Source organism: Bos taurus, chromosome 17, assembly GCF_002263795.3.
Source record: "Bos taurus isolate L1 Dominette 01449 registration number 42190680 breed Hereford chromosome 17, ARS-UCD2.0, whole genome shotgun sequence".
Taxonomy (NCBI): Eukaryota; Metazoa; Chordata; class Mammalia; order Artiodactyla; family Bovidae; genus Bos; species Bos taurus.
In genome coordinates, this window is record NC_037344.1 from 68,692,853 (window position 1) to 68,716,466 (window position 23,614).

The following is a 23,614-nucleotide window of genomic DNA, read 5'->3' on the forward strand; positions in this document are numbered from 1 at the left end:
GAATTAGAATCTGAGGGGTTGGCCTGGGACACTGCAGGCGTCACCGACTCCCACTTGGTTCTAACGCACACTGAAGTCTGGGGACAGGTGAGGTCCTGGGGACACGGAGCCATCTATTTAAGAGCTCTGCATATGTCCTTGTTTTGTAAGGAGGGATGAGCTTTCTGAATGAGGGGCTGTATGTAGCTAATTCACCTGTACTGAAGACTACAGTCACCACTATTAGGAACAATTTGTTAACAGTCGCCTAATTGGACTCCAACATGCTTCTCTGGACATGCTTTTGAAACCTGCAGTGCTCATGTGGATTTATGTGGGGTCTTTAGTGTAAAAGTTTGACCTCATGACTTAACTTCTAGTAACTAGAATATGGCAAAGTGATGGGATGTCATTTCTGAGAGTAGATTACAAACAGATTCTGGCTTCTGTTTTGCTTGTTCTCCATTGCTCTCTTACTTGGTCATTCTGCTGGAAGCCAGCTGCCATGTGGTAAGCTGCTCTGAGGATAAGGCTTCAAAAGGCCAGGAGTGGAAAGAGCCAACAGCCAGTGAAGAACAAGGGTCCTCAGAACAACAAGAAACCGAATCCTGCCAACAACCATGCTGTCGAACATGGACAAAGATCCTCCCCTGCTGAGCCCCAGACGACACCGATTGTAGCTTTCTGAGAGGCCTTAAGGAGGAAGTGCCCAGCTAAACTGCACCTGGATGATAGATTTCTGCTGTTTTAAGCCACTAAGTTTTGGGAAAATGTGTTACATAGATAATGTGGCTTTGACATCATAGGGAAACATGATACATATTAGAGTTACAAGGGCTCTCATGAATCATTGCCTCAGCCAATGTCTACAGAAGACACGAAGGGACTTGTCCGGACTAGAATCCAGGTCATCAGTTTCGGTCACCACTTACTGGGCATCCCCAGGACTGGGCTCTGGACTACACATTTTATGTCCACTGCCTAATAACACAGCCCAATGGAGCAAGCGCTATTGAACTTGCATTTCTCAGTCGAGGAATCTGAGGCTTAGAGAAACAGATCTTGCCCAAAGTCCAGAACCAGGAAGAGGTGGTGCATGGATTTAAATTTGGGCCTGTCTGACCGTAGAACCCAGGCTTGTCCTTACTCAGCGGTCCTGCCGCCATCCTCTGTGAGAACGGGTTACGTGGCCACCCCTAAACCAGGTGCTGGAGGTATTTAGATGATCTCCTTCTCATGGTAGCCCCAAGTGGCACAGGCAGGGCAGAAGGATCTGACCAGGATGCCCTCTCTCTTCTGCTGTGGCCAGAGGCCTCTTTCCACTCCTGGCCTTTTGAAGGCTTATCCTCAGAGCAGCTTACCACATGGCAGCTGGCTTCCAGCAGAATGACCAGGTGAGAGAGCAAGGGAGAACAAGTGAAACAGAAGCCAGCATCTTTTTGTAATCTACTCTCAGAAATTACATGGACATGCTCCCAGTGCTGTAGGCGGGAGTCACCGGTCAGACACCAACCAGACCGACTTTAACCATCTGCCAAACAAAATCACCCTCCCTCTGGGAGGATAACAAACCTTAGGAAAAACCAATAGAGTCAATTTGCTATGGAATTGCTTGTCAGACGTTAGAGGCCTGGGGGACGTGGGTGGAATGTGGAAGGAGCCGACTGCTTTGGGAGGATGTGCCCTTCCTGCTGGCTAGCTGTTAGCTCTGCAGATACAGCTGTGTTGATGAAAAACATCCTTCATTTTCCCCCAGGGAGACTGTTTCAGAAAGGAGAGGTTAGGTTCTGTCTGTAACGATAAACTACATCTCACTGGCTTAACACAAAAGAAAGCATCTTATTCACTCATGCTATAAACCCCTGGGTGGGCTGGCAGGGGTCTCTGATCATGGTAGGTCGCTCACAGACCCAGCTAACAGGGGATCCATCTAGACGCAGGCTTCCAAGTTCACTGAGGCAGGGGTGAGTGGATGTGGCAAACCAGGCACGGGCTCACTCTTCAAGCATCTACCCACAAGTGATACAGGGCTCATCTGGCAACACTTCATAGGCTAAAAGCAATCCACGTGCTTTTATCCAACATCAGAGTGGGTGGGAAGAGTCGTCCTACCAAGTGTGGAGGACAGTGGGAATTCTTTTAGGGGAAAACAAACTAGTTTAAGCAAAATACTTGCTACTGATATTTAATAATGATTCATATAACGTTAGCTTACATAACCAAGCAGTTCAAGAAGGCTGACTTGTTTCACATACAGCTAGATCCAAGGGGGATTCTCAAGTGATGTCCCCAGGATGCTGTTACGCGTTCTCCATCTCTCAGCTGTCTTCAGCTGTCCTTCAGCTGTCCTCTACAGAGGCTTCATTCTCAGGCAGGACTTCTCCAAGTGATCTCTAGAAGCTTCAGGCTTACATCCCATCTGCTTAGTAAACTCTGGAGGTCAGGGTTGGGGGTGGGGAAAACTCATTTTCAACATTCCAGGAAAAGTCCAGGGTTTGTTCTTATTGGGTCCCTCAAACTGAAACTTAAGAGTTTGGGAGGTGTGTTCTGAAAGGAAATTAGAGGACTGTTACCAGAAGAAACCTGGGTGGGGAAGATCCTCTGGAGAAGGGAATGGCTACCCACTCCAGTCTTCTTGCCTGGGAAATCGCATGGACAGAGGAGCCTGGCGGGCTACAGTCCATGGGGTTGCAAAGAGTGGGACACAACTGAGTGACTGAACCTTCCACTTTTTCACTTCACCAGAAGGAAAAGGGGTGGATGTCGGGCAGCAACAACGATAAACGTCCACAGTGGCTTGAGCGCTTGTAGCAGGAGATCCAAACAAGCAGCAATACCCAGTTGTCCGTGGGTGTGCAGAGAATCCTGAACTTTCTGGAACTAACAGTTGGAAAGGAAATTGAAAAAACTTTCTGGGAAGGCAACCTAATGAGATGTATCAAAATCCTTAAAGGTTAGATACTATAATGAAAGTATGCCGCTTTCAGGAAGGTACCCTAAATAAGCAGGTACAGAAATACTAAAAATACAAAATATATTCCCTTTATGTTTTAGAAAAATGAAAAAATAATTTGAATATACAATAACAGGAGATTAGCTAAATAAATTACGTCTATGTTAGTAAATGTGTGGCAGAGAAAAAGAAAATAACTTTTTAATTTATAATTTGTATCGGGCTTCCCTGATGGCTCAGTGGAAAAGAATCTGCTTGCCAATGCAGGAGACAGGGTTTTGATCCCTGGTCCAGGAAAGATCTCACAAGCTGAGAAGTAACTAAGCCCACACACCACAACTACTGAGGCTGCGCTCTAGAATCCGGGAGCCACCACCCTGAAGCCTGTGCGCCCTAGAGCCTGTGCTCCTCAACAAGAGAAATCATCTCAAAAAGCCTGAACTAGAGAGTAGTCCCTGCTCCGTGCAACTGGAGATAAGCCTGAGCAGCAGTGAAGACCCATATAAATAAAAAAACTGTAATTTATGTCAATGAGACCTAACAGGTTATCTACAGAACACTCCATGCAACAGCAGAATACACATTTCTTCTCCAGTACACATGGAACATTCTCCAGGACAGACCATGTATCTTAGGCCATAAACAAGCCTCGATAAATTTAAAAGGGTTGAAAATGGAAAAGTATGTTTCCAATCACAATGGAGTAAAATTAGCAATTAATAAGAGAAAGAAATTTGGGAAAGTCACAAATACGTGAAAGTTAAATAAAACACTCCTTAAAAGCCAAAAGATCAAAAAAGAAATTGCCAGGGAAATTAGAAAAAGCTCTGAGATGAATGAAAATGAAGATAAAACATATGAAAACATGCTGGACAGAGCTAAAGCAATGCTTAGAGTGAAACTTAATAGTTGTAAATGCCTCCATTTAAAGAGAAGAAAGATGTCAAGTCAATAATCTAATTTTCTACCTTAAGACAATGGAAAAAGATCGAACTAAACTGAAAGCGGGATTTGAGTAGAAACGAATGAAACAGAGAATTGAAAAATAAGAAAAAAAAATCAATGAAGCCAAAAATTTGTTCTCTGAAAGATCAACCATATTGACAAACCTGTAGCTAGACTAATGAAGAAAAAAAGAGAAAAGACTCAAATTATTAAAGGCAGTATTGAAAGACAGAACATTAACACTGACTTCACAACAAGGATTATTAGGGAATGCTGTGAGCAACTGTATGTCTACTCATTAGATAATTTAGAGTAAATGAACAAATTCCTAAAAAAGACATAAATTACTGAAAACTGACTCAAGAGGAAACAGAAAATCTGAATAGACATGCCTTACAAGTAGAGTAAGGCATTAAATAACTAATTACATATTACCACTTTGAAAGGGAGAGGAAGTGGCAACCCACTCCAGTATTCTTGCCTGGAGAATTCCGTGGACAGAGGAGCCTGGTGGGCTGCCGTCCATGGGGTCACACAGAGTCGGACACACCTGAAGTGACTTAGTATGCATGCATGCATTGGAGAAGGAAACGGCAACCCACTCTAGTATTCTTGCCTGGAGAATCCCAGGGACAGAGGAGCCTGGTGGGCTGCCGTCTATGGGGTTGCACAGAGTTGGACACGACTGACGTGACTTAGCAGCAGCAGCAGCAGTATTTTGAAAACTACCCACAAGGAAAGGTTAAGGCTGATGGCTTCACTGATGAATTTACCAAACATTTAGAGAAGAATTAACACCAATCCTTCTCACCCTTTCAAAAAATAAAAAAGGAAGAAACACTTTCTAACTCATCTTTGGAGGTCTGTGATACCCTAATGCCAAAGTCAAAGAACCACAGCAAAATCACAAACTAATATCCCTTGCAAAATGTAGATATAAAAATCCTCAGCAAATGCCAAAAAGGCAAATCCAATCACATATTTAAAAAATTATACACAATGGTCAAGTGAGACGGTTCTATATAAGAAAATCAATTAATATACCCCCTTAACAAAATGAAGGAAATGGAAAAAAAAAAACAAAACCAAGATGCACATAGCATATCTGTGGCAGAAATGGACCCACTGGTCAGTCTGACACCAAGCTACGCCTCTCGACCACCACAGTGCTCTTGGCGCACTTGTGTCGTTGAAATGAACAAATGGCCCAGCGAGAGTGCTGGCTTGAAGCTATGCTAGCCTGAAGCTATTCTTGTGGAAAGGGAAGCCTTGGAGGCAGGTAAACCTTGCTGGGCTCGCACCTTGGGTGGGCAGTTAAAGAACCCTGTGAGCAACGGACAAGTCATTTAACCCTCTGAGCCTGTTTCCTAACATTTGTAAACATGTAGGGAATGTGAACCCTTGGCCATGTGTTGTAATTAAACAGGACAGTGAATGTAAAATCATAATTAGCACAGGGCCTGACACAAAGTAGATGCCTGACACCTCTTTGATCTCAACAGAGAGGCTGCTGAATACCATGGAAAGGCCAGAGCTGGGGCTACGCAGACAGGGAGGAAAGTTTCTTTGGAAGCCTAGGCAGCTCTGCTTCATTCTATGGATAAGGTTTTTAGCTTTGTGATCAGCAGGAATGCTCTTAAAACAGAAGGGGTCTTTGGAGTATTTGCTGAGAAAATAATTGGCAGGGAACAAGCTTGGAAAAAGGGACGAGAGAGACTAGGAGATACTGAGAAAGCAAGAACATGGGTAGCAGCTTTAAAAAGGCAAGGACCCTGGGCTGAGACCAAGGTGTAGGAGGATGACAGAAAGGGGCTGCTGTATGGGATGTGGTTCAGAGAAGTTCAAGGCCAAGAAGGAAGCTTTGAGGTCCTCCCAAGCCAGGCCCCTTCCCCCTAATCTGCCCACTGGAGATACAAATGGCTTGGTTCAGTAGCTCAAAGGGGCTGGATTGTCTTGGGCTTCTCGCTAGTTTTAGAACCCTAGTTCTTAAGGCCAAAGGATTCTTTTGTTCAGTTTGCTCCCTTGAAGAGGGGAAAACCTCTTCTAGAGGGTGACTGGCTCTGACATCTTCTGCCCAGGAAGCAGAGCCTCCTCCCAGCCCTCACAGGCTGTCTCTACAACCTTGTCCCAGCTCTCAAGAGCCGAGCTTGTGTGCTGAGTCAGTCTGGCCGCCTTCCAGTCGAGAACAGAGTAGAGGCTGCAATGCAGGGGCCATCAAAGGAACTATTTTTAGGCCCCATTTCAATCTTATTCAGCACAGGCGGTGAGATACAAGGCCTGAAGGTGGCCAGACCGAGGGGGATGCCGGCAGAAATCGTCTCAGGCAAGTAGGTCAGGGAAAAGACAAAGAAATCTCAGTACAGGAGAGAAAGAAGTGCCCGGAGGTTCAGGCAAGAGACACAAGAGGGTGCTTCTTACAGGGAATCATTACTGTATCACTGGAGGAGTCACGAGAAAAAATGCGGAAAGTGCAGTGACTTCCAAAAAGAGACTAGGACAAAGTGTACCTGGGGAGCTCGTTAAAAATACACTTCCCTGGCCCATCTGAGGTCGACCGAGTCCACATATTAGAGTGGGGCGTGGGAACGCGTTTCTAATCGCTCCCAGGGTGGGTGATTCTCACACACAATACAGTTTGAGGACCCGTGGGCTGGAGAGCATCTACCTCTGGAATTTAAAGGAATGATCCAGGCCGAGGGGAGGGAGAAGCCCCGGAGGAGCCTTCTCTTCTCACTGGGCTCAGGCTTCTGTCAGTAAAGAGCAGGGCCCTGGGGAGGCCAAGAACCTCCTAGGTTCTGCCTCAGAAAATCCTTGTCACAGGGATACTCAGAAATCAGCTGAGAAGATAGGAGCAAACAGCTCTTATACCAGAGGTCCACAGTATCCAAGGGTAACTGGTAAAATCCCATTTAGAGGGGCCCTTCCTGGCGGTCCAGTGGTTAAGACTTCACCTTCCAATGCAGGGGGTGCGGGTTCAAACCCCTGGTTTGGGAGCGAAGATCCCATTTGCCTTGTGGCCAAAAAGCCAGAACATAAAATAGAAGTTAAGATTGTAATAAAATCAACAAAGACTTTAAAAATGGTCCATAATGGGGAAAAAAAAAAATCTAAAAAAATTCCATTTATAGTGGAAACCAAACTTCACCAAACCAAACTTCAAAGTGTGTTATGGGAAGGAAAAAATCCATGTGATTGGGAATATCATGGTAAATAAGATTTAAGTACATCAATTTTTTTTGTTGTTAGATTTATGTATGTTGAAAACTGCTAAAAGAATAGATCTCCAAAGTTCTTAGCCCCACACCAATCTCCTCCCTGCCTCATCTATGTAAGGTGATGGATGTGTTAATCTTATTGCAATAATCATTTCTCAATGTATCATGTATCATGATCCCTCTGTACAACTTAAACTTACACAGTTATATGTCAATTATATCTCAATAAAGATGGAAAAATAAAACTTTATTTCATTTTCTAATTAGTGAACTTTATACCTGCAACTCTGTAATAATGCTTCAATATTTTTTACATCTTTGTATCTTATTTCTTAAAATAAACCAGGAGTTGAGTATTGATTTTTTGGTGGGGGGATGGGGCATAATTTTTCTGACAAAACTGTTTAAGAGCACTGTAGGCTATCCTCTGTTTCTGTCTGACTTTTGCAGAATTATAAAGGAGATAGTTTTTTAAACATTTTAGAGGGCGTTACCTATTTCCTCAGGACTTCTCCTAATCCTCTGAGCATCAAACCAGTATTTCCTGAGGTTCCTGCGTGCCGTTACCCTGAAGCCTCTCCTCTGGAGTTCCCGGCTCTCACGCTGCCAGAGCATCACTGGACAGCAGCCCTGCCCAAGACCCTCCGGCATCACTCTCATCGACTCCACGGCACCTGCAAGATCCACGGTTGCTCTCTGGGACATATTTGTCTGTTTTCGTTGTGCTGTCAGATGTTTGCAACATCCACCAGCCAGGGGAATTTGGCTGCTGGAGACACCGACAGGGTCAAAGCGTGAGGGGACGGGGGAAGAAGAGCTTTTGGTTTTTCTACTAGGCTGACTTTGGCTTCCCCTGCCACCCGCTAACAGCGGGGACTTGGATGACAAACGTGAAGACAGTGAGGGTCTGCTGCAGAGCTGGAACGGTTCTCTCTGCTGTTCTCGGCCAGCCAGGAAAGCTATCCCCATGTGCGCTTTCACGCCGTGCCTCGCTCCCACCTGCCCTCTCGGACTGCAAAGCCACCCCCTCTCCCCAAGGAGCCGCAGACAAAGGCCACTTAGTCAGGTGACATTTTAATAGGCTACAAATAGAAAACCTGTCCTGGGAGACTATCAAGAGCCACGTGTGCGCCCGAACCGGAAGCAGAGGCGCAGCACTTAGGGTCTGCGGCGAAACAGGCTGAGAGCGACGTCAACGATGGCTGAAGAATCCTTGAGGGTGGTTATATTTAAATGGCTTTATCCTGCTGGGACCCCTAGAGAAATAGGAGAAGGGAGGCCAGTTAACACCATAACCTTTGGGCTGATATAACGAATGTATCCACACAAAGGACTACTATGAAGCTGTGAAGGAAAAAAATAAAAGACTGGTGTAAGGAAAGCAGACCATAGAACAGTATGAAAGATATGACAGCAGTTCTGAAAAAACGTCTTCATGTGCCCCCGAAGGCATGAAGTGCCCACATGAGCCTGGAAGTGCCCACTGACGACGGGCACTTCAGGGGGCAGGGGGCGTGGGCACCCTCACTGTTTACAGTGTTTTTATGCAAGTTTGTTGCTGTTTTTATGTTTAATAATAAACATGTTTTATTTACATCTATGATTAAAAAAATATAAATTTAAAATCCTCCTTTGTAGGGAGATTCCCATGCAGGTAGGAGTTTACATGGGAAAAGAATCTGTACTAAGCGCCTGCCAAGGGCCTTGTGTTTATACTTGCTACTTCAGAGATGCTATTTCTTTCATTTCAAAGATTTTAAATGAATGCAGGCTTAGGGATGTGAACCACCTGATATTAGACAGTCAGAGAGTCTCACAGACCAAATTCAAAACCATGTCTGATGCTACAGCCTGCTGGCACAAGAGGCTAACAATCACAGCCAAAGCCTGGACCCTGTGACATTTAGGTGCTTCAGCTCAAGTCTTGGGTCCCTGGGCAAAAACTTCACGCAGGGTTCTTTTCCACACGACTGCACGGTGAACAATGTCCCGCTAAAGGGCCTCTCTCATTCTTCTGCCTGTGACTGACTTTCAGTGGCAACCAGAAGGTGACACCTTGGATCTTGGTCTGAGGGAGGGAGGGTGAGAGGTAGTGTGGGTGTCTGCCGGAGGGAGAAGATTGTATATCATTTTTGCCACACTGCACAGAACGGACTTAAAGGAGGGCTTATTCTGCCTGGACCGTGCTTGGCACTTGACAGGCTCCCCTGGTTTAATTTCATGCTACCAACACCACCTGAGTAGATACAGTTTTCCTGATGAGGAATCTGAAGCTCAAGAGCTTCAGACCCAGATCACACAGGCAGCAGCTGCAATCAACCCAGGCTTTTCTGGCCCCAAAGTCTTATCTTAAAATGATGTCATGAACCTTCCCAACACTAGAAGGGTACAGAGTCAAGTCAGGTAAATTGAGGCATACAGCTGATGGAAACCCCACAGCCTGAAGGTAGCCAGCCCCAGGCAGAGCCAGACCTTGAGTGTCCTGCGGCCCAGGCCAGCCCTTTGTAGCCCAGGCCCTTGACCTGATCCCAGTGGTCAGGGAGACTCCAACCAAGAATCTCACATCCCACATCTCATCAGTCATGGAATTAACTGGATCTGGGTAGCCAAAGGAGCACCTTCCCAGAACACAGTGACAGACGAGCACAGCCTGGAGAACAAAGCAGTTCAGGAAACGGGTCCTATGGGAACCACCAGACAGCAAAGAACAGACACTGGCCGCGTGAGAATTTCCACCTTGGAAACGAGCTACAGCAGGCGGGCGCGAGGAAGAGCTGAGGTCTCACTTAAGACAGACCAGGGACAGCAAGCCCAGAACACAGCGCCACCTAGCCGTCAGCTCCACCTCGCAGCCACAGCGGGGCTGGAGCTGGCTATTATCAACTAGCACAAGAAGCCAGGCCAGGTGGAGGCGCCAGACGGAGGCGGGAGGACGTGGGACAGCCTCCAGGGGCGGAGGCCGGCTGTGTGAGAAGGTGAAGGCGGGCAAGGCACCTTCCAGACTGTTAGAGAACACAGCGATGTCCTCACTGGATACAGACTATAGCCCTTTGTGACACCATTCCTCCCCAGACCCCTGCCCCAAAGGGAAGGGATGCCTGAGGAGTGTGGGCTCCAGGGTTCTGAAACGGACTTGAAGAACAAGACCGTGAATTAAGGGATGAAAGGGAAGGAAAGGACCCAACACCAAAGCGGAAGGAAAAGCAGCCAGAAGTGCGGGGCCTGCAGACACACTAAATACCAAGCCGCCAGGGCCTGCGGGCATTTTCTGAGGCTCCGTCTGTGCCAAGATCCATTCTGGAAGGTCTACGTGAACTACCTCTGCTTCGTCACAAGTTAGAAGGTAAAGCTTCCATTTCAGCCTTTGGGAAAGGCTCAGAGCTGAGCTGAAGTGGCTCCTTCAGTCACACAGCTGGTGAGCAGGCAGCGGAGGCCGCACTGTGTGTGTGATTTCACAGCTGGCTCCTCTGTGACGCCTGACTGCCTACAGCTGTGGTCCTCCTGGACGTGGGAGCACCGCAGGGAGTACAGCAGACTCTGGGGACTGGGGGAAGGCATGTCTAGTCTGTATACAGGGCTACAGCCTGCATCTATTGACATCCCTGTGTTCTCTGTAGTTTACAAAGTTCATTTGAATCATAAAAAACCTACTGGCTCCCACAGAAAGCAGAGAAAAGGAAGTGTAGTCAAGTCCTCTTGCTCACGCAGCATGAGGCCCACCTCTGGGGTGTACACGCGATGAACTAACTGGACTGGGCTGGGCTGATAGGACAGGGGCCACAGGCAAGTTTTAGGAAGGAGGAAGTGAGCTCTCTCCGGGAAATCTGGCAGCAAGATGTTAATTTCCACAGTGAAAGGACACCAGAGCACCCGAGGACACATGTGCCCTCTGTGCCAGGCTCACTCTGCCCCACGTCCCTGTGAGAGGCAGGGCTGGAGGTCCCGGGGCCCTGTCCCTCACCTGAAAAGCCGCAGACACATCTTCTCTTGGGGAAATTCCTTGGGCCCCTCCACGCTGTCGTCATGGCTCTCTGTCTCCAGGTAGACGTCCAGCAGCACGCACAGGCGCTGCAGCTGGTTGGTCAGAAGCTGGTGGCCGGGCCGCGGGCCGCACAGCTCCTTGTAGCACACGTTGACCTCGCTCTCCATGGCCTATGGCGGGGGTGGCGGGGGGGCGGGCAGGGAGGGGAAGCCAGAAACTCAGCACCACTTGCAGGCCAGCTGGGTCTCATGGTTTCACAAGAACCGAGCCTGGGCCTCTGCAGATCAAGCCAGGCTGGCTTGTCCTGAGGCGCCCGCTCCTCAAGACAATGGAGTCTTCCTGATCTGACCTGGAACATTTCCTGCCTTGCATGTCCACAGCCAAAAAGAGCAAGATGGACAGAGGAAGAATCTCAAGATCAGATCCAAATGGGAAAGTGTTAGGTTTCAAAGTGTGCTCCTTGGCTATGGAGTCAGATCCATGGCCATAACAGTAATTAACACGGGCAACGATTTCATACTCTGTCTCGTTCTTGTTCGTTTTACATTTCCACATAAGCCTGAAATAACCTTTCAAGGCTGGTCTTGTATTAGCCCTGTTTTATAAGCAGGGTGAACCTGTGGATCCCAGGCTAGTAAGGGGCTGACAGGGGTCTGAGCACTTCACTACACCTTGCAGCCTCTAGCACATTCTACAATCCCAGCAGCATCTGCCCTGGAACTGCGCCAGTGCCAAGACCCCAGCTACTACTGGTTCTGCCCCACCGCCCCCCACCCCGGCCTAAGGAGGCTCTCCCTGCTCCTCCCATCACCCTCTGAGGACCTTACCCGAATATTGTCATCGTTGTTGTTGGTTTTCTCCCCTTTCCAGTTCAGACAGAGCTGGAAAATGGGTGGGATGGAGGAGTAGCCAGGGTTCAGCACCACAGCAGCCTGGAGCTTAGCTGGGAAAGGTGGGGAGAGGAGGAAAACGCAGTTGAGAGCCGGCTTGCCAGCCACGACCACCTCCCTGCTGGAACCCTGAGGCCAGCTCTGTGTCTCACATTAGTCCAGGTGCTCAGAGCACACTCTGCTACCAACTTTTACTTTCTGCCTGCTGCTGCTAAGTCGCTTCAGTCGTGTCCGACTCTGTTCGACCCCATAGATGGCAGCCCACCAGGCTCCCCCGTCCCTGGGATTCTCCAGGCAAGAACACTGGAGTGGGTTGCCATTTCCTTCTCCAGTGCATGAAAGTGAAAAGTGAAAGTGAAGTCGCTCACTCGTGTCCAACTCTTAGCGACTCCATGGACTGCAGCCCACCAGGCTCCCCCGTCCATGGGATTTTCCAGGCAAGAGTACTGGAGTGGGGTGCCACTGCCTTCTCCGTTACTTTCTGCCTAGAAACTCCAAAGTGGTACTGTCAGGCTGCAGGAGGGGAGGTCCTGTGACTGGGCCTCAGGACACAGAGATGTGGGGAATCCTGAGTCTGGTTTGCCCAGTTCTATTTACTACTTTGACAGAAGTCTGTTTTAACTGGCATTTATTTGCCAGCAGGTTAAGGATTTTCCCAGTGAAGGCGCCCTGTCTGGTTTTCAACAGTCTTGTATGCCAGACGTCACATTATAGTCAAATGTATTTTCTCTGTTCTTTATCTATCTTGTTACGTGAAGCTTTATGATAACCAGCATTTACCGAGCACCTACTGTTTTCCGAGCACAGTGCTGAGCCCTTTTGCCCACATTTTATTTCATTCTGATAACGATTCTCATCCCATTTCAGTTAAAGAAACGGAGGCTCTGACAGAAACTTCCTAAAAATCATCAAACAGCCGCAAAACAGCAGTGCTGAGTTTAACCAGAGCTACCTGGTACCAAAGCTGTGTTCATAATCATTAAATGAGATATTTGTATTTTTTAACATACTTATTTTTTCTCTGGTGACAGCCTTTGTCTTTTTCAATAGGATAACCTCTCCATCAATGAGCTAAGTGCTTAGTCACCCTTTTTCATTATTTATGGGGGCGGAGGGAATGAACTCTCATCCACTAGTAATTCGAATAAATTAATAGAGAACAAGAGAGTGTAGGTTAAGATAACTCTACCCTGACAGTCACAACATTTATGGAAAAGTGACATTTTACTGTTGTTTCTGTCATAATAGTTTTGAATGTATTTCTGGGTTTATCTCTCGTCCACCAATTTTTTTGTTTTTAATCCATACTATGAAATTATTGTCCACTTATTTATTTAAAGTTCACTCTTAAGTTTTCAAATTCTATTACAACACACCTAATAAAAATTTAAATGATTACATTCATCCTTTGTATGAATACAGTATATTTGTTATTTTTCCAAGCTCTGTTCCCCTCATCCAGGAAGCAAAAGCGATGTCTTCCAATGATTTCCCACTCTCGGGGCTTTGGAAATTTCTTGGATGCATAGTTTTCTGTGCCCTTTCAAAACAGCACTCTGCGTTGTTTAGGGATGAGGTTTGAGTATTTTTTAAAAGGAGAGAAGACAGAAAGTAAACGCAAAATTCCAAACAGCAGTCACCCATCATGAGGGTGAGAATGAAGTGGGATCAAGGAGCCTCCACTGTATCTGAAGTTATCTAATTTCCTCAGAATATTTCTAAAAACATGCAAAGTGAAGAAACAGGGGTAGAGAAACGTGAACATCAAAGAGTGTTTAACCTTTCATTTCTCACACTATCTTGGAACTACAGACAACTCCCTCCGCCCTGCAGCCTCAGCACTGAGCCTCTGGGGTGGGATCCAGCAGGCTGAGCCAGACCCGCAGAGGCTGGGGCTGGACGACAGCCCCACAGGCGCCATCAGGGTGGGTCCAGCTGGAAGCTTTGGCCGATCAGATGCCAGGACAGAGGTGAGGAGTCAGAGCTCTCAATGCCTCCCCAAGTGAGTGCAGGGACTGCAAAGAGGGAGGAGAGTCCTGCGCTTCACAGCCTGAGAGTGACAGCCCTACCTTGAAGAGAGGACGAGCAGGTCTCTGATTCTAAAGGGTGATGAAGCAAAGGGGCTCAGAACTCAGGCTCAGAGATTTGACTGGGTGTGTGACTGAGCATCACCTACAGAGCGGGAACGTCACCAGTGCCAGGACCATGGTGACGATTAGCTGAGGCGGGACTGTTGCAGAACAAGTCCTGGCTGAACGCTGCCTCTCACAGCCGAGACTGCTAAGTCCCTGAGGCAGGAGTTCAGATCTTTAGCTTCCTTGGGCCAGCTCCCAGGAAGGTTTGATTCTCAGCGGCTCCCCTCACCTAGAGCCACTGTCATCAGCAGAGTGGTTACCTGTGCCCCTCTCCACGAGTGCCATGTAGTAGAGATTGGTGTCCCCGGCCAGTCCCGCCTCTACGATGTCTTTGGTGAAATGCAGCTCCTGAAGTCACCAAGGGCAGGGGGGTGAGCTGTTGGCGCCTCCTGTCAGACTGCCCCGCCCTTCGGGAGGAGCAGCAACAGAAAGGAGACACGGGTCTGCTGTCCCCAGGACAGTAACGGTGGCCTGTCGCCCCCGCCAACACCTACCGTGTAGTCCTCATGGGCAATCGTCACCCACTTCACCAGGCGAGAGACGACCTTTGCAGGGAAGAGGTAGTGGCAGTCGCTAGTGACCGGGACAATGCCATGCTCTAAGAGAGAGCAGGACAGGGGGCGTCACAGGTGGAAATCGGCCGCCACAGCTGGGTAACCGCCACCCTCTGAAGGGCTCAGATGGCCCTGCTGGCTGTCTAGGTACACTCGGTACTCAGGTCAACACGGGCCAGGAACGGAGGCACGTCAACCTGACCTTCGCCCAGTGCTTGTGCTTGCGGCGGGACCCAGTCCCAGCATTCGAAGCGCTTCATCCTCAATGCAAAGGAAAACCCCCTGCAGCCAGAACCAATGAGGTGCCTCTGTGGCAGTGAGTGTTAATTAGATCAAATAGCCGAGAGGGCTGTTCTCTCAGCTGACCTTGTACGAGGAAGGATTTAAGTCTTCCTTGCCGGTCACTCTAGAGAAGAGCAGGAGGGCTGCTCCAGGGCTAATTCCTGCTGGTGTTTCAATGAGCAAATATGCCAACATGGTCCACGCTATCCAGGATGACAACCATCCAACCTTGGGACAAAACAAACTCCACAGTGCTGATGGGGAGCCTAGAGAAACCAGAGTCCATGTAGGGCCTCCAGACGGGTGCTGGGAACTCAAAGCCTTTCCTGACAGTGGCTCTTTTTTTTGACGTGGACCACTTTTAAGGTCCTTATTGAATTTGTTATAATATGGCTTCTGTTTTGTTTTGGATTTTTGGCTGCAAGGCATGCGGGATCTTAGCTCCCCAGTCAGAGATAGAACCTGCACCCTCTGCGATGGAAGGTGAAGTCTTAACCACTGGACCACCAGGGAAGCCCTGAGCGGCTTTTTTCAGATTGGAAAGATCTTAACCCTCCTTCACTCGTGCCTGACAGGCTGTGACAAGCGTTTACAGAATGAATAAATGAGAAGCCCCCACATGGCCACCATCTTGGTCAAGGATCAGAATCACTTGGGAGCTTATGGTGAACCCTGGGCTCAGCCCCGGCCTGGCGGATGTCAGCTCAGGAGTCAATGGAGGGAGGAGGCATGGGTCACGGAACAGCTGTATTCAAGTAAGCCGAGCCCAAGCTCTGCAGAAGCAGGGCTCTGTCTTGTGCTCGTGGCTCCTTCCCCAGCACTACACTGGGGACCCCGAATGAATGAGGTTCCGTTAAAATGCACAGCAAAGTCTGCCATGCGCTGACCTAGCATGAGTGCTCCCGACCAGTGCTCCAGACCAATCCAATAAGATGGACTCCCAAAAGGCTCTGGGCGGGCCGAGACGGCCTTGTAGCCCTGCGGGGAGCTCACACCTCTGCTTGGTGGCCTAGAGCTCTCCCCAGTGGCCCAGCTAACACCTCTCTTCAGCAAGAGCCAGGGAGCCAGCCGACTCTGTCATCAGGATTCGAGATGTCTGAGCGCGGGGCTCCGTGGTCTTTGTCCTTGTGCTGAGTGGCTCAGGCCACAACCCTGACTAACACCGCTTACCCAGGGAGGCAAACTGCTTGTGGAGGGCGAGGCGGGACTGCACCCTGGTCTTCAGCAGTTTCATGGTGGTCTCCATGTGACTGGCGCTCAGAGAGTGGTCTGTGATCACAGTGTGCTGTGGGTGACAGAGCACAGCACACGCGTGAGTGCTCCCTGTGCCTTCCTCTTGCCACCCCTCTCTCCCAGGGCCTGCCTGCCTGTGGCGGCCAGGACCACCCACGTCCTGGCGTAGATGTCTTCTGGGGATAGCAGGGTCTCCCTGAAGTGGGAACCAGAAACCGAGTCCCAGCAGGAATGATACAAGCTGCTGGGATCTTAAGAGGCTGGGGGAAAGGAAGGCTTCTGCTGAGGTGCCAGTTGCCCTGAGGTTCATTTCTGGTACCTTTGTACATAAGACCAAGGGGAAGGAGCACCGGGAGCCATGGGACATGCAGGGCAAGGATCCAAGTTACTTTGACCTGGGCGGGTAATAGGCTCAGGGTGAAAGCAAAAGATACCTAAACGCTTGGAGGCCTTGGACACTTTAGAGTGAAGGGAGGACAGGTCACAGCCCAGAGGGCTGGCATTCTGCTAGTTTCAAGTCCCAGAGGCCATCAGAAGCCCTTCTGGAGTCTGCAGAGAAGGAGAGGAACAGGGCTCCTCAGCCAAGGGGACTCAATCAGTGGACACACCTGAGGCTGCTCTTTGGGGAAGTGAAGGCCACCCAGCTTCTGCACCCACAAGTAGGGGTGACCGAGGTCAAGTACGTAGTCCCTCAAAGTCAGGATGCTGCACAGAAGAACAAAGAATGGAATGAGTTTAGAAGTCACTTCTGCAGTGGTCCCAGGGCATATACCTCATCCCACCCTTTCACCTCCCCTAAACAGAACGGTCCTGCAGGCTCAGCGCACTCACAGCCAGGCCGCCAGCAAGGCCTCTCAAGTTCATCAGTTCCCTGCTGTGAATTTTCTCTCTCCCACAGCCAATTTTCTCTTTTTCCCTGGCAGTCTTCAACTCATTAGCAAATCTCAATGAAAAGGCAGTGTACTTATCTTTTCATCAGTCTGGCAATTTATAAAGTATTTTCTAAATTTTAATCCTCAAGAGAACTAAAACGTTAAACACATCTCTTACCACATTTCCAGAGTTTTGACCCTTCCACCCTTCCCCATCCTTCTCCAGGGCCTCATAAGCAAGAAAGGACAGGTGTCCCCTTCTCTGGATGGAGCACTCCCTCTTGCTCCACCATTTCTCCACCCCCCACCCCCACCCCCGGAAGGCCTCTGGTCCTAACAGGTCTCCTGCTTTGGGTTGAGTCACCAGAGAAACTCTGAAGTGCACAGGCTGGAAGAGGAGGAAATGCTGCTGACTCACCCAACTTTATCGAATTGATACTGATTGGCTGGGTTTGGAGTCTTCTTTCCATGATCCCCAGGGTACAAGCAGCTCAGGACTGAGTCAGGAGACAGCAAGTCACTGGAGGAGGGAAAAGACTGCAATGAGAACACCAGCCAAGCCCTTGGCTCGATGCAGATGTGGCCATCTGGGGGTGGTAACGCCCTCTCCCACTGATGAGAAACGCCACCTTTTACTGAATGCTTCCTGCAGTCCAGACCCTGTATATGCCTGAGGTCATCAGATCCTCACAACCCTATGAAGTAGGGAGGATTAGCATTTCCATTCTATGGAGGAGAAACTGGAGGCTATGAAAGATACAGCAAGCCCAAGCTGACACTGCTAGTAAGCGCTGGAGCAAGGATTTACACTGTTCCATCAAAGACAGTAATACTATTAATCACCATTTTTGTTTGTTTTTGGTGCAGATCCCATCTCTGGTTGAGGAACTGCGGCCCCTGCCTTGAAAGCATGGAGTCTTAACCACTGGACCACCAAGGCAGTCCTTTAATCAGCAATTTCTAAAGAAACCTATCCCTTCAAGAAGTATACAGTGACCAGAGCCTTTCCTCAAGGGAGCAAAACCCTATGACACCAGAAATAGGAACACTCAGAACTTTCATAGGAGCAGAACGGATTTCTACTCCAAAGAGATCCAGTGTGCAGCTCTGATGCTCTGCCTATCTCACACTTCACCTCATCTCATGCTGCCACAGAAAGAGCTCCCCTTGAACATTCCCAGAAAAGATACATCACACAGACTGGAGACAAGGTGACCCAGTGCTGTAAGCAGAAAGACACAGTGACGCCAATGCCACCTACTCACAACGGTTAAACATGTAATTGAGAGTGACAATCAGAGAAGAGACAGCACAGGCGCAGAATGGAGTAATTTGATCACAAAGGCCAACAGGGCCCAATCTTTCCCTTCATCCGTGGGAGCTCCCCTTCACCTTCCCGGGACAGCATCAGGAGTGACTCAGGCAGACGGCTGATCCTGCTGCTCTGAGCCCGGCAGGCCTCTGGGAACTCGGCCAGGAGCGTGGCAGTCTGCGGCTCTGCACTGGGCCTCTGGGAACTCGGCCCAGGAGAGTGGCAGAGTGCGGCTCTGCACCGCTCTGTCCTGCCAGTCTCCCTGGATCACTCCCACCCCCAGGGGTCTCTGTCCTCTTCGCTGCTACAGAGAACTAGCTATAAAATCAGTAACTGTCACTCTTGTAGCCAATATTTAGTGACTGATACTAATATACTGAATCAACCAAAATGAAACAGTAAAACTGCACAAGATTAGGACTTGAAATTGACAAAACCTGATGGAATGATCAAATTCTGACAAATTTCCACCCACAACATGTGGCTTAGGACAACTGAATTTGGTGAAAACAATGGACATTAAAGAGCAGGCGACTGCACGTGCAGAGGCTGGTGAAGAGAGGGCTTCAGGGTTCAGTGGAGCCAGCCTGCAGCCCCAGGGCTTAGCAGGTGGGCATCTGAGAAGGGAGCAGGCAGAATGCTCACCGCAAGGAGCTCCACCCGGCCCTCTGGCTGCGCAGTGCGACTGGGTGGTCTGGAGAAGCCAGCCCCGGGCTCCCCCTGCTGGCGTGAGGTGGGAACAGGACGACAGCACCCACAGTGCTCGGGATGACCCAGCACCTCTCAAGCACAGGGACAAGGATGCAGCCAGGAGCGGGCACAGACGCTCAGCGCAGGGTGGACGGCAGCCACCCTCGGGGAGCCCCGCAAAGAGCCCTGCCCCACCAGGCACCAGCCCTGCGCCTCCCAGTCTGTCTACACCTGACGTGAGGACTCAGCGGGGGCAGGGCTGGGAGGCGAGCCTCCTTCACCCCCAGGCCCTCTTGGTCCTCCTCCCTTCCTCCCACGACCAGCGGCCATGGTCAGGGCCTTTCTGGGGATGCTGCCCCTGTGGCTGCCTCTATGTGCCTCTGCTCACCCTCCTCAAAACCCACCCACCAGTCTTCTTCCCACTGCCCCTGCCAGGTAAGGACAACCTGGGATTGAGCTGAGCTGCAGAGTAAAATCCCAGGCTCTTGGGACAGAAAAAGACAAGAGAAAGAGAGGCCTAAATCTGCCAACCTGGTAAAGTCTGCCAAGTCTCACGTTCACACTCTTTCCACTGGTGTAAAAGCTGGAGCCCACCCACTCAGTTTACAACAGGCTGCAGTCGTTTCTGTCATCGGCTGTGTAGTAAGAAGGCTGCACGGATTCCAGTCAGTGAGTGCTTTCTAAATATACCCTTAGTGCGCCAGGACTTCTGGGCTTGTGGACGCGACAGCAGAAGCCAGTGCGGCCGTGAAGCCCCTCCGAGTCAGGTGAGAGAGGATCCGGGAACAGCCCAGCAGGCAGGCGCCCATCACAGCCCCGCCCACACCGCAGCCCTGCAGCGATACCCTGCACTGATGGGGGTGATCAGCTCCGTGGCGGTGGTCACTCTGGCTTTCACCGTCATGATGTTGAGGTTCATGAGGTAGTAGAAAGTCAGGTGCAGCACACTGTCATCTGGAGGGGAGGAGGAAAAGAGACATCCTTTATGAGCTGACATTAGAAGGGAGTCAACAGAATCAGAGAAAATCAACGACATTTAAGATCTTTCACACAAAAACAACGGCAACTTAATATTGAGTTTAAAAAAGTCTCTACAAATTCTTTACTACTCCTCCCTCCAAGAGGTGGAGCTTCATTTTCCTCCCTTGAGAGTGGATTGGACATAGAGACTGCTTCCAACTAAAACAACAAGGGAAAAAAGTGATCAAGTGATCACCAGGTCAGCAAGTAATCTGAGTTAACATCACTAGTACCAAGACGCAGTGATTCCACGGATCCCTCGTAATACAGGACGGTGAACACCCAATCTGTGGTGAGCTTTCTCCAAAACCCACAACCTCAGTCTAATCAGAAAACATCAGACAAGACCAAACTGAGAGTGTTTCTACATGATACATAAACCTCATCTTCCAAAGTGTCAAGGTCACAAAAAACAAGCAAAGACTTGAGGAGATTAAGGGGCACAATGACTAAATGCACGTGAGATCCTGGATTGAATCTGGGAACAGGAAAAGGGCATTAGGGGAAAAACCAGGGGCATCTGAGTAAGTTCTATAGTTAACGGTATAGTACCAATGAAACTAACTCTGATTTTGAAAACTGCACTCCGGTTAACTAATCATGTACAGATGTGAGAGCTGGACCATAAAGATGGCTGAGCACTGAAGAACTGATGCTTTCAAATTGTGGTGCTGGAGAAGACTCTTGAGAGTCCCTTGGACAGCAAGGAGATCAAACCAGACATCCTAAAGGAAATCAACCCTGAATATTCATTGGAAGGACTGATGCTAAAGCTGAAGCTCCAACACTTTGGCCATCTGATGTCAAGAACTGACTATTGCATAGACTATTTCTTGAAAATACACAGAAAACCATCACAATGGCCCTCCTTGGAACTCAGACCTAGGCCCAGGGTCTGGGAGGCTGGGGTGAGAAGGAAGCTTATGTCTAACCATTAACTCTTATCACGCTGGGATGCTTTATCATGTGCTCCAGTATCCATATGAAGCCAGTTTCAAAACCCACATTCTCTGCAGAATACAAAGTTCTACTTGTATGTATTAAATTAAGCAAGTTGATTATGTTGTATGTCAAGAGTATGTCAAAAGCTGCACACTCTTGGCAACTTGCTCTGTGTATCTGACCTGTCAAATTCAGAAAGATGGTAGCTCCATCAAGTGTCCCTGATGTGTCTAATGGTTTTGCTATGTTTTTAGGGTTATGATTCAGGAAGGGAAAATAAAGTCAAACTCCATGAAGAACAATAAAGGAAAACAGAAATATGAAACCAGAATCTTCCTGTAGCCAAGGGGGCACTGGCTTGCCAGACCCCGCGTGGCTGCAGCTGGCCGCACTCCTTGGTGTTAGGAGATGCCCCAGACCATGGAGAGACAGACCTTTGCACTTCAGGTCCAGCAGCACAGACAGCGGGTGCCTCTTCAGCATCTCCTTGCGCTTGTCGTCCAGCTGAACTCCCAGTGTGGGTCGCCGGCGTTTCTGGACAAAGGAGGGAGTTGAGCAGGTTACACACACGTCACAGGAATCCCCACTTCCCTCTCCCTGCCACCCAGGGCTTCAGCACTGGGACCTGTGCTTCAGCTCTCAGGCTGCCAGGATCCCGGCCGCCCTCTCTTTCACATCTCTCTCTTCTGCTTCCAGGAAGGATGGCACCTGGCAGCTAGCGGGCCCCACGCTCTCACCGTGGTCTGCTCCTCCTCGGCGTCCGAGTCACTCTCATCGTCTGCAGTGAGAGAGAGAAGGCAGCTGGGGGATGAGGGGACTCCCCCAATTCTCCCCAGAGCACCTCCTGAGGGCGTGTAAAACGGCTTAGGCTTTTGTCAATGAATTTCCTTAGAATAAATAATAAATCGCTGTTTCTCACTCAGTACAGTACAGCGATGCAAGGAAAAGGATAATGACCTACAATCCCATCACTCCTGAGTTCTTTCAGTGCTTTTTAATGCCGTCCTAGGGACATCCTAAGGTCCTCCGCTGGTGATGGAAGCAATAACAGTGACATAAACAACAGCAGCAGCTCATACATCTGACGATTACATGCCATGTGCTGAGGGTGACGCTGAGCGATCTACATGCCCGACCCCCTTTAACCCACATCACAATCCCAGATACACGAGCTATCACTATCTTGCTTTGACAGGTGAGTGAACTGAGGCTCCAAACGTTGAAGAGTCTCCCCAGCACCGTGAGCTAGTGAGAAGCAGGACTGAATCCAAAGGAAGGGCTTTTCCCTGTTTACCCTGAGCACTGAGACGCTGAAGCCAAGCTCCCTGCCCCTCAGAACCAGTACGGCTCATTTCCACAAGACCAGAGACGGCCCTGAGGGGGGGGACCTGGCGCCCCCGGAACCAGCAGAGGAGGACGTGGGGGAGGACCCTGAGCACCACTTACCCTGGGAGTCCTCAGGAGGCTTGAACAGAGCCTTGGCCTCATCCACGCTGCCTTCAATCGCCACAGACAACATCTTATCTGGGAGCAAGAAAGAGCCGCCTGTGACAGCTGCTGAGGGAAGCTCACCACACAAGCAGGCCCGCCCTGGGGCCGCACTGCCCGCACCTGCCACCGCTCCTTACTGACCGGGGCTGGGAGGCCAAACGCCCTTCTCCAGATGCAGAGCGGCAAGGCAGGAAACCCAAGTCTTTTTTCCATCATTTACTGAAAACAAGGACTCAGAGTGCAGATTCCTGGCCAAGCATCAACCGAGACTAGGTGTGAATTCTCTTTTCAGGTTTACACCAAGGCAAAGAAATCCAAACCAATGGCCCAGAGCCATATGGCACAATTCTGCCAACTATCATAAAAGCTCTCATCTGGACCCTGTGACTGTCCACATCTTAGGAACGACGGCTCTCCCCTCAGTTCTTATTCTCTCTTCTGTGCTACACCAAACACCCAGCACCTGCCTGTCACATTTAATTGGAAGAAGGACAGTGGGGAGGAAGATGGAACCTGCAGTCTACTCTCAGGCCTCAGTCTCTACCCAACCAACTCCCAAACTCACAACCTGGGAAGTTATGTCACTGCTCAGAGCCTCAGTTTTGGCGCCTGTGAAACGGGGATTTGACAGATGGGAGCTGCCCGGCTGGCTGGTGAGGACTGAATGAGCTAATACCTGTAACTTTAATTTTAAAATTACTTAAAAAAATTCACTTTGAATCCTCACAACAACCCTACAGGAGAAATACTATTACTCTAGCCATTTACTGCTGAGAAAATTAAGGCTCAGGGATGTTAGATACAACAGCCAAGTAGACAAACTAGGATTTAAGACCAAGTCTATTCAACCTGAGCTTGGTCCTTCTGCTGCTGCTGCTGCTGCTAAGTCGCTTCAGTTGTGTCCGACTCTGTGCGACCCCATCGACGGCAGCTCACCAGGCTCCCCTATCCCTGGGGTTCTCCAGGCAAGAACACTGGAGTGGGTTGCCATTTCCTTCTCCAATGCATGAGAGTGAAAAGTGAAAGTGAAGTCGCTCAGTCGGGTCCGACCCTCAGCAACCCCATGGACTGCAGCCTTCCAGGCTCCTCCATCCATGGGATTTTCTTCCCTCTACCACA

At 49.4% G+C, this 23,614-nt stretch overlaps 1 protein-coding gene across 7 annotated transcripts in view; it reads right to left on the reverse strand.

Moving 5' to 3' along the window:
• Positions 1-8,150: 8,150 nt before the first annotated feature.
• THOC5 (THO complex subunit 5) overlaps positions 8,151-23,614 on the reverse strand; it is a 30,780-nt gene continuing 15,316 nt past the window's right edge. For all 7 annotated transcript variants that reach the window (XM_024977332.2, XM_010814099.4, XM_015475556.3 and 4 more), the window contains 12 exon segments: positions 22,451-22,528; positions 21,742-21,782; positions 21,439-21,538; positions 19,888-19,996; positions 17,459-17,560; positions 16,777-16,873; positions 16,106-16,220; positions 14,594-14,697; positions 14,360-14,447; positions 11,902-12,017; positions 11,054-11,244; positions 8,151-8,348 (listed from right to left, as the gene is read on the reverse strand). In XM_024977332.2, the coding sequence (XP_024833100.1) occupies positions 8,285-8,348; positions 11,054-11,244; positions 11,902-12,017; positions 14,360-14,447; positions 14,594-14,697; positions 16,106-16,220; positions 16,777-16,873; positions 17,459-17,560; positions 19,888-19,996; positions 21,439-21,538; positions 21,742-21,782; positions 22,451-22,528 (1,205 nt within the window). In that variant the 3' untranslated portion in view covers positions 8,151-8,284.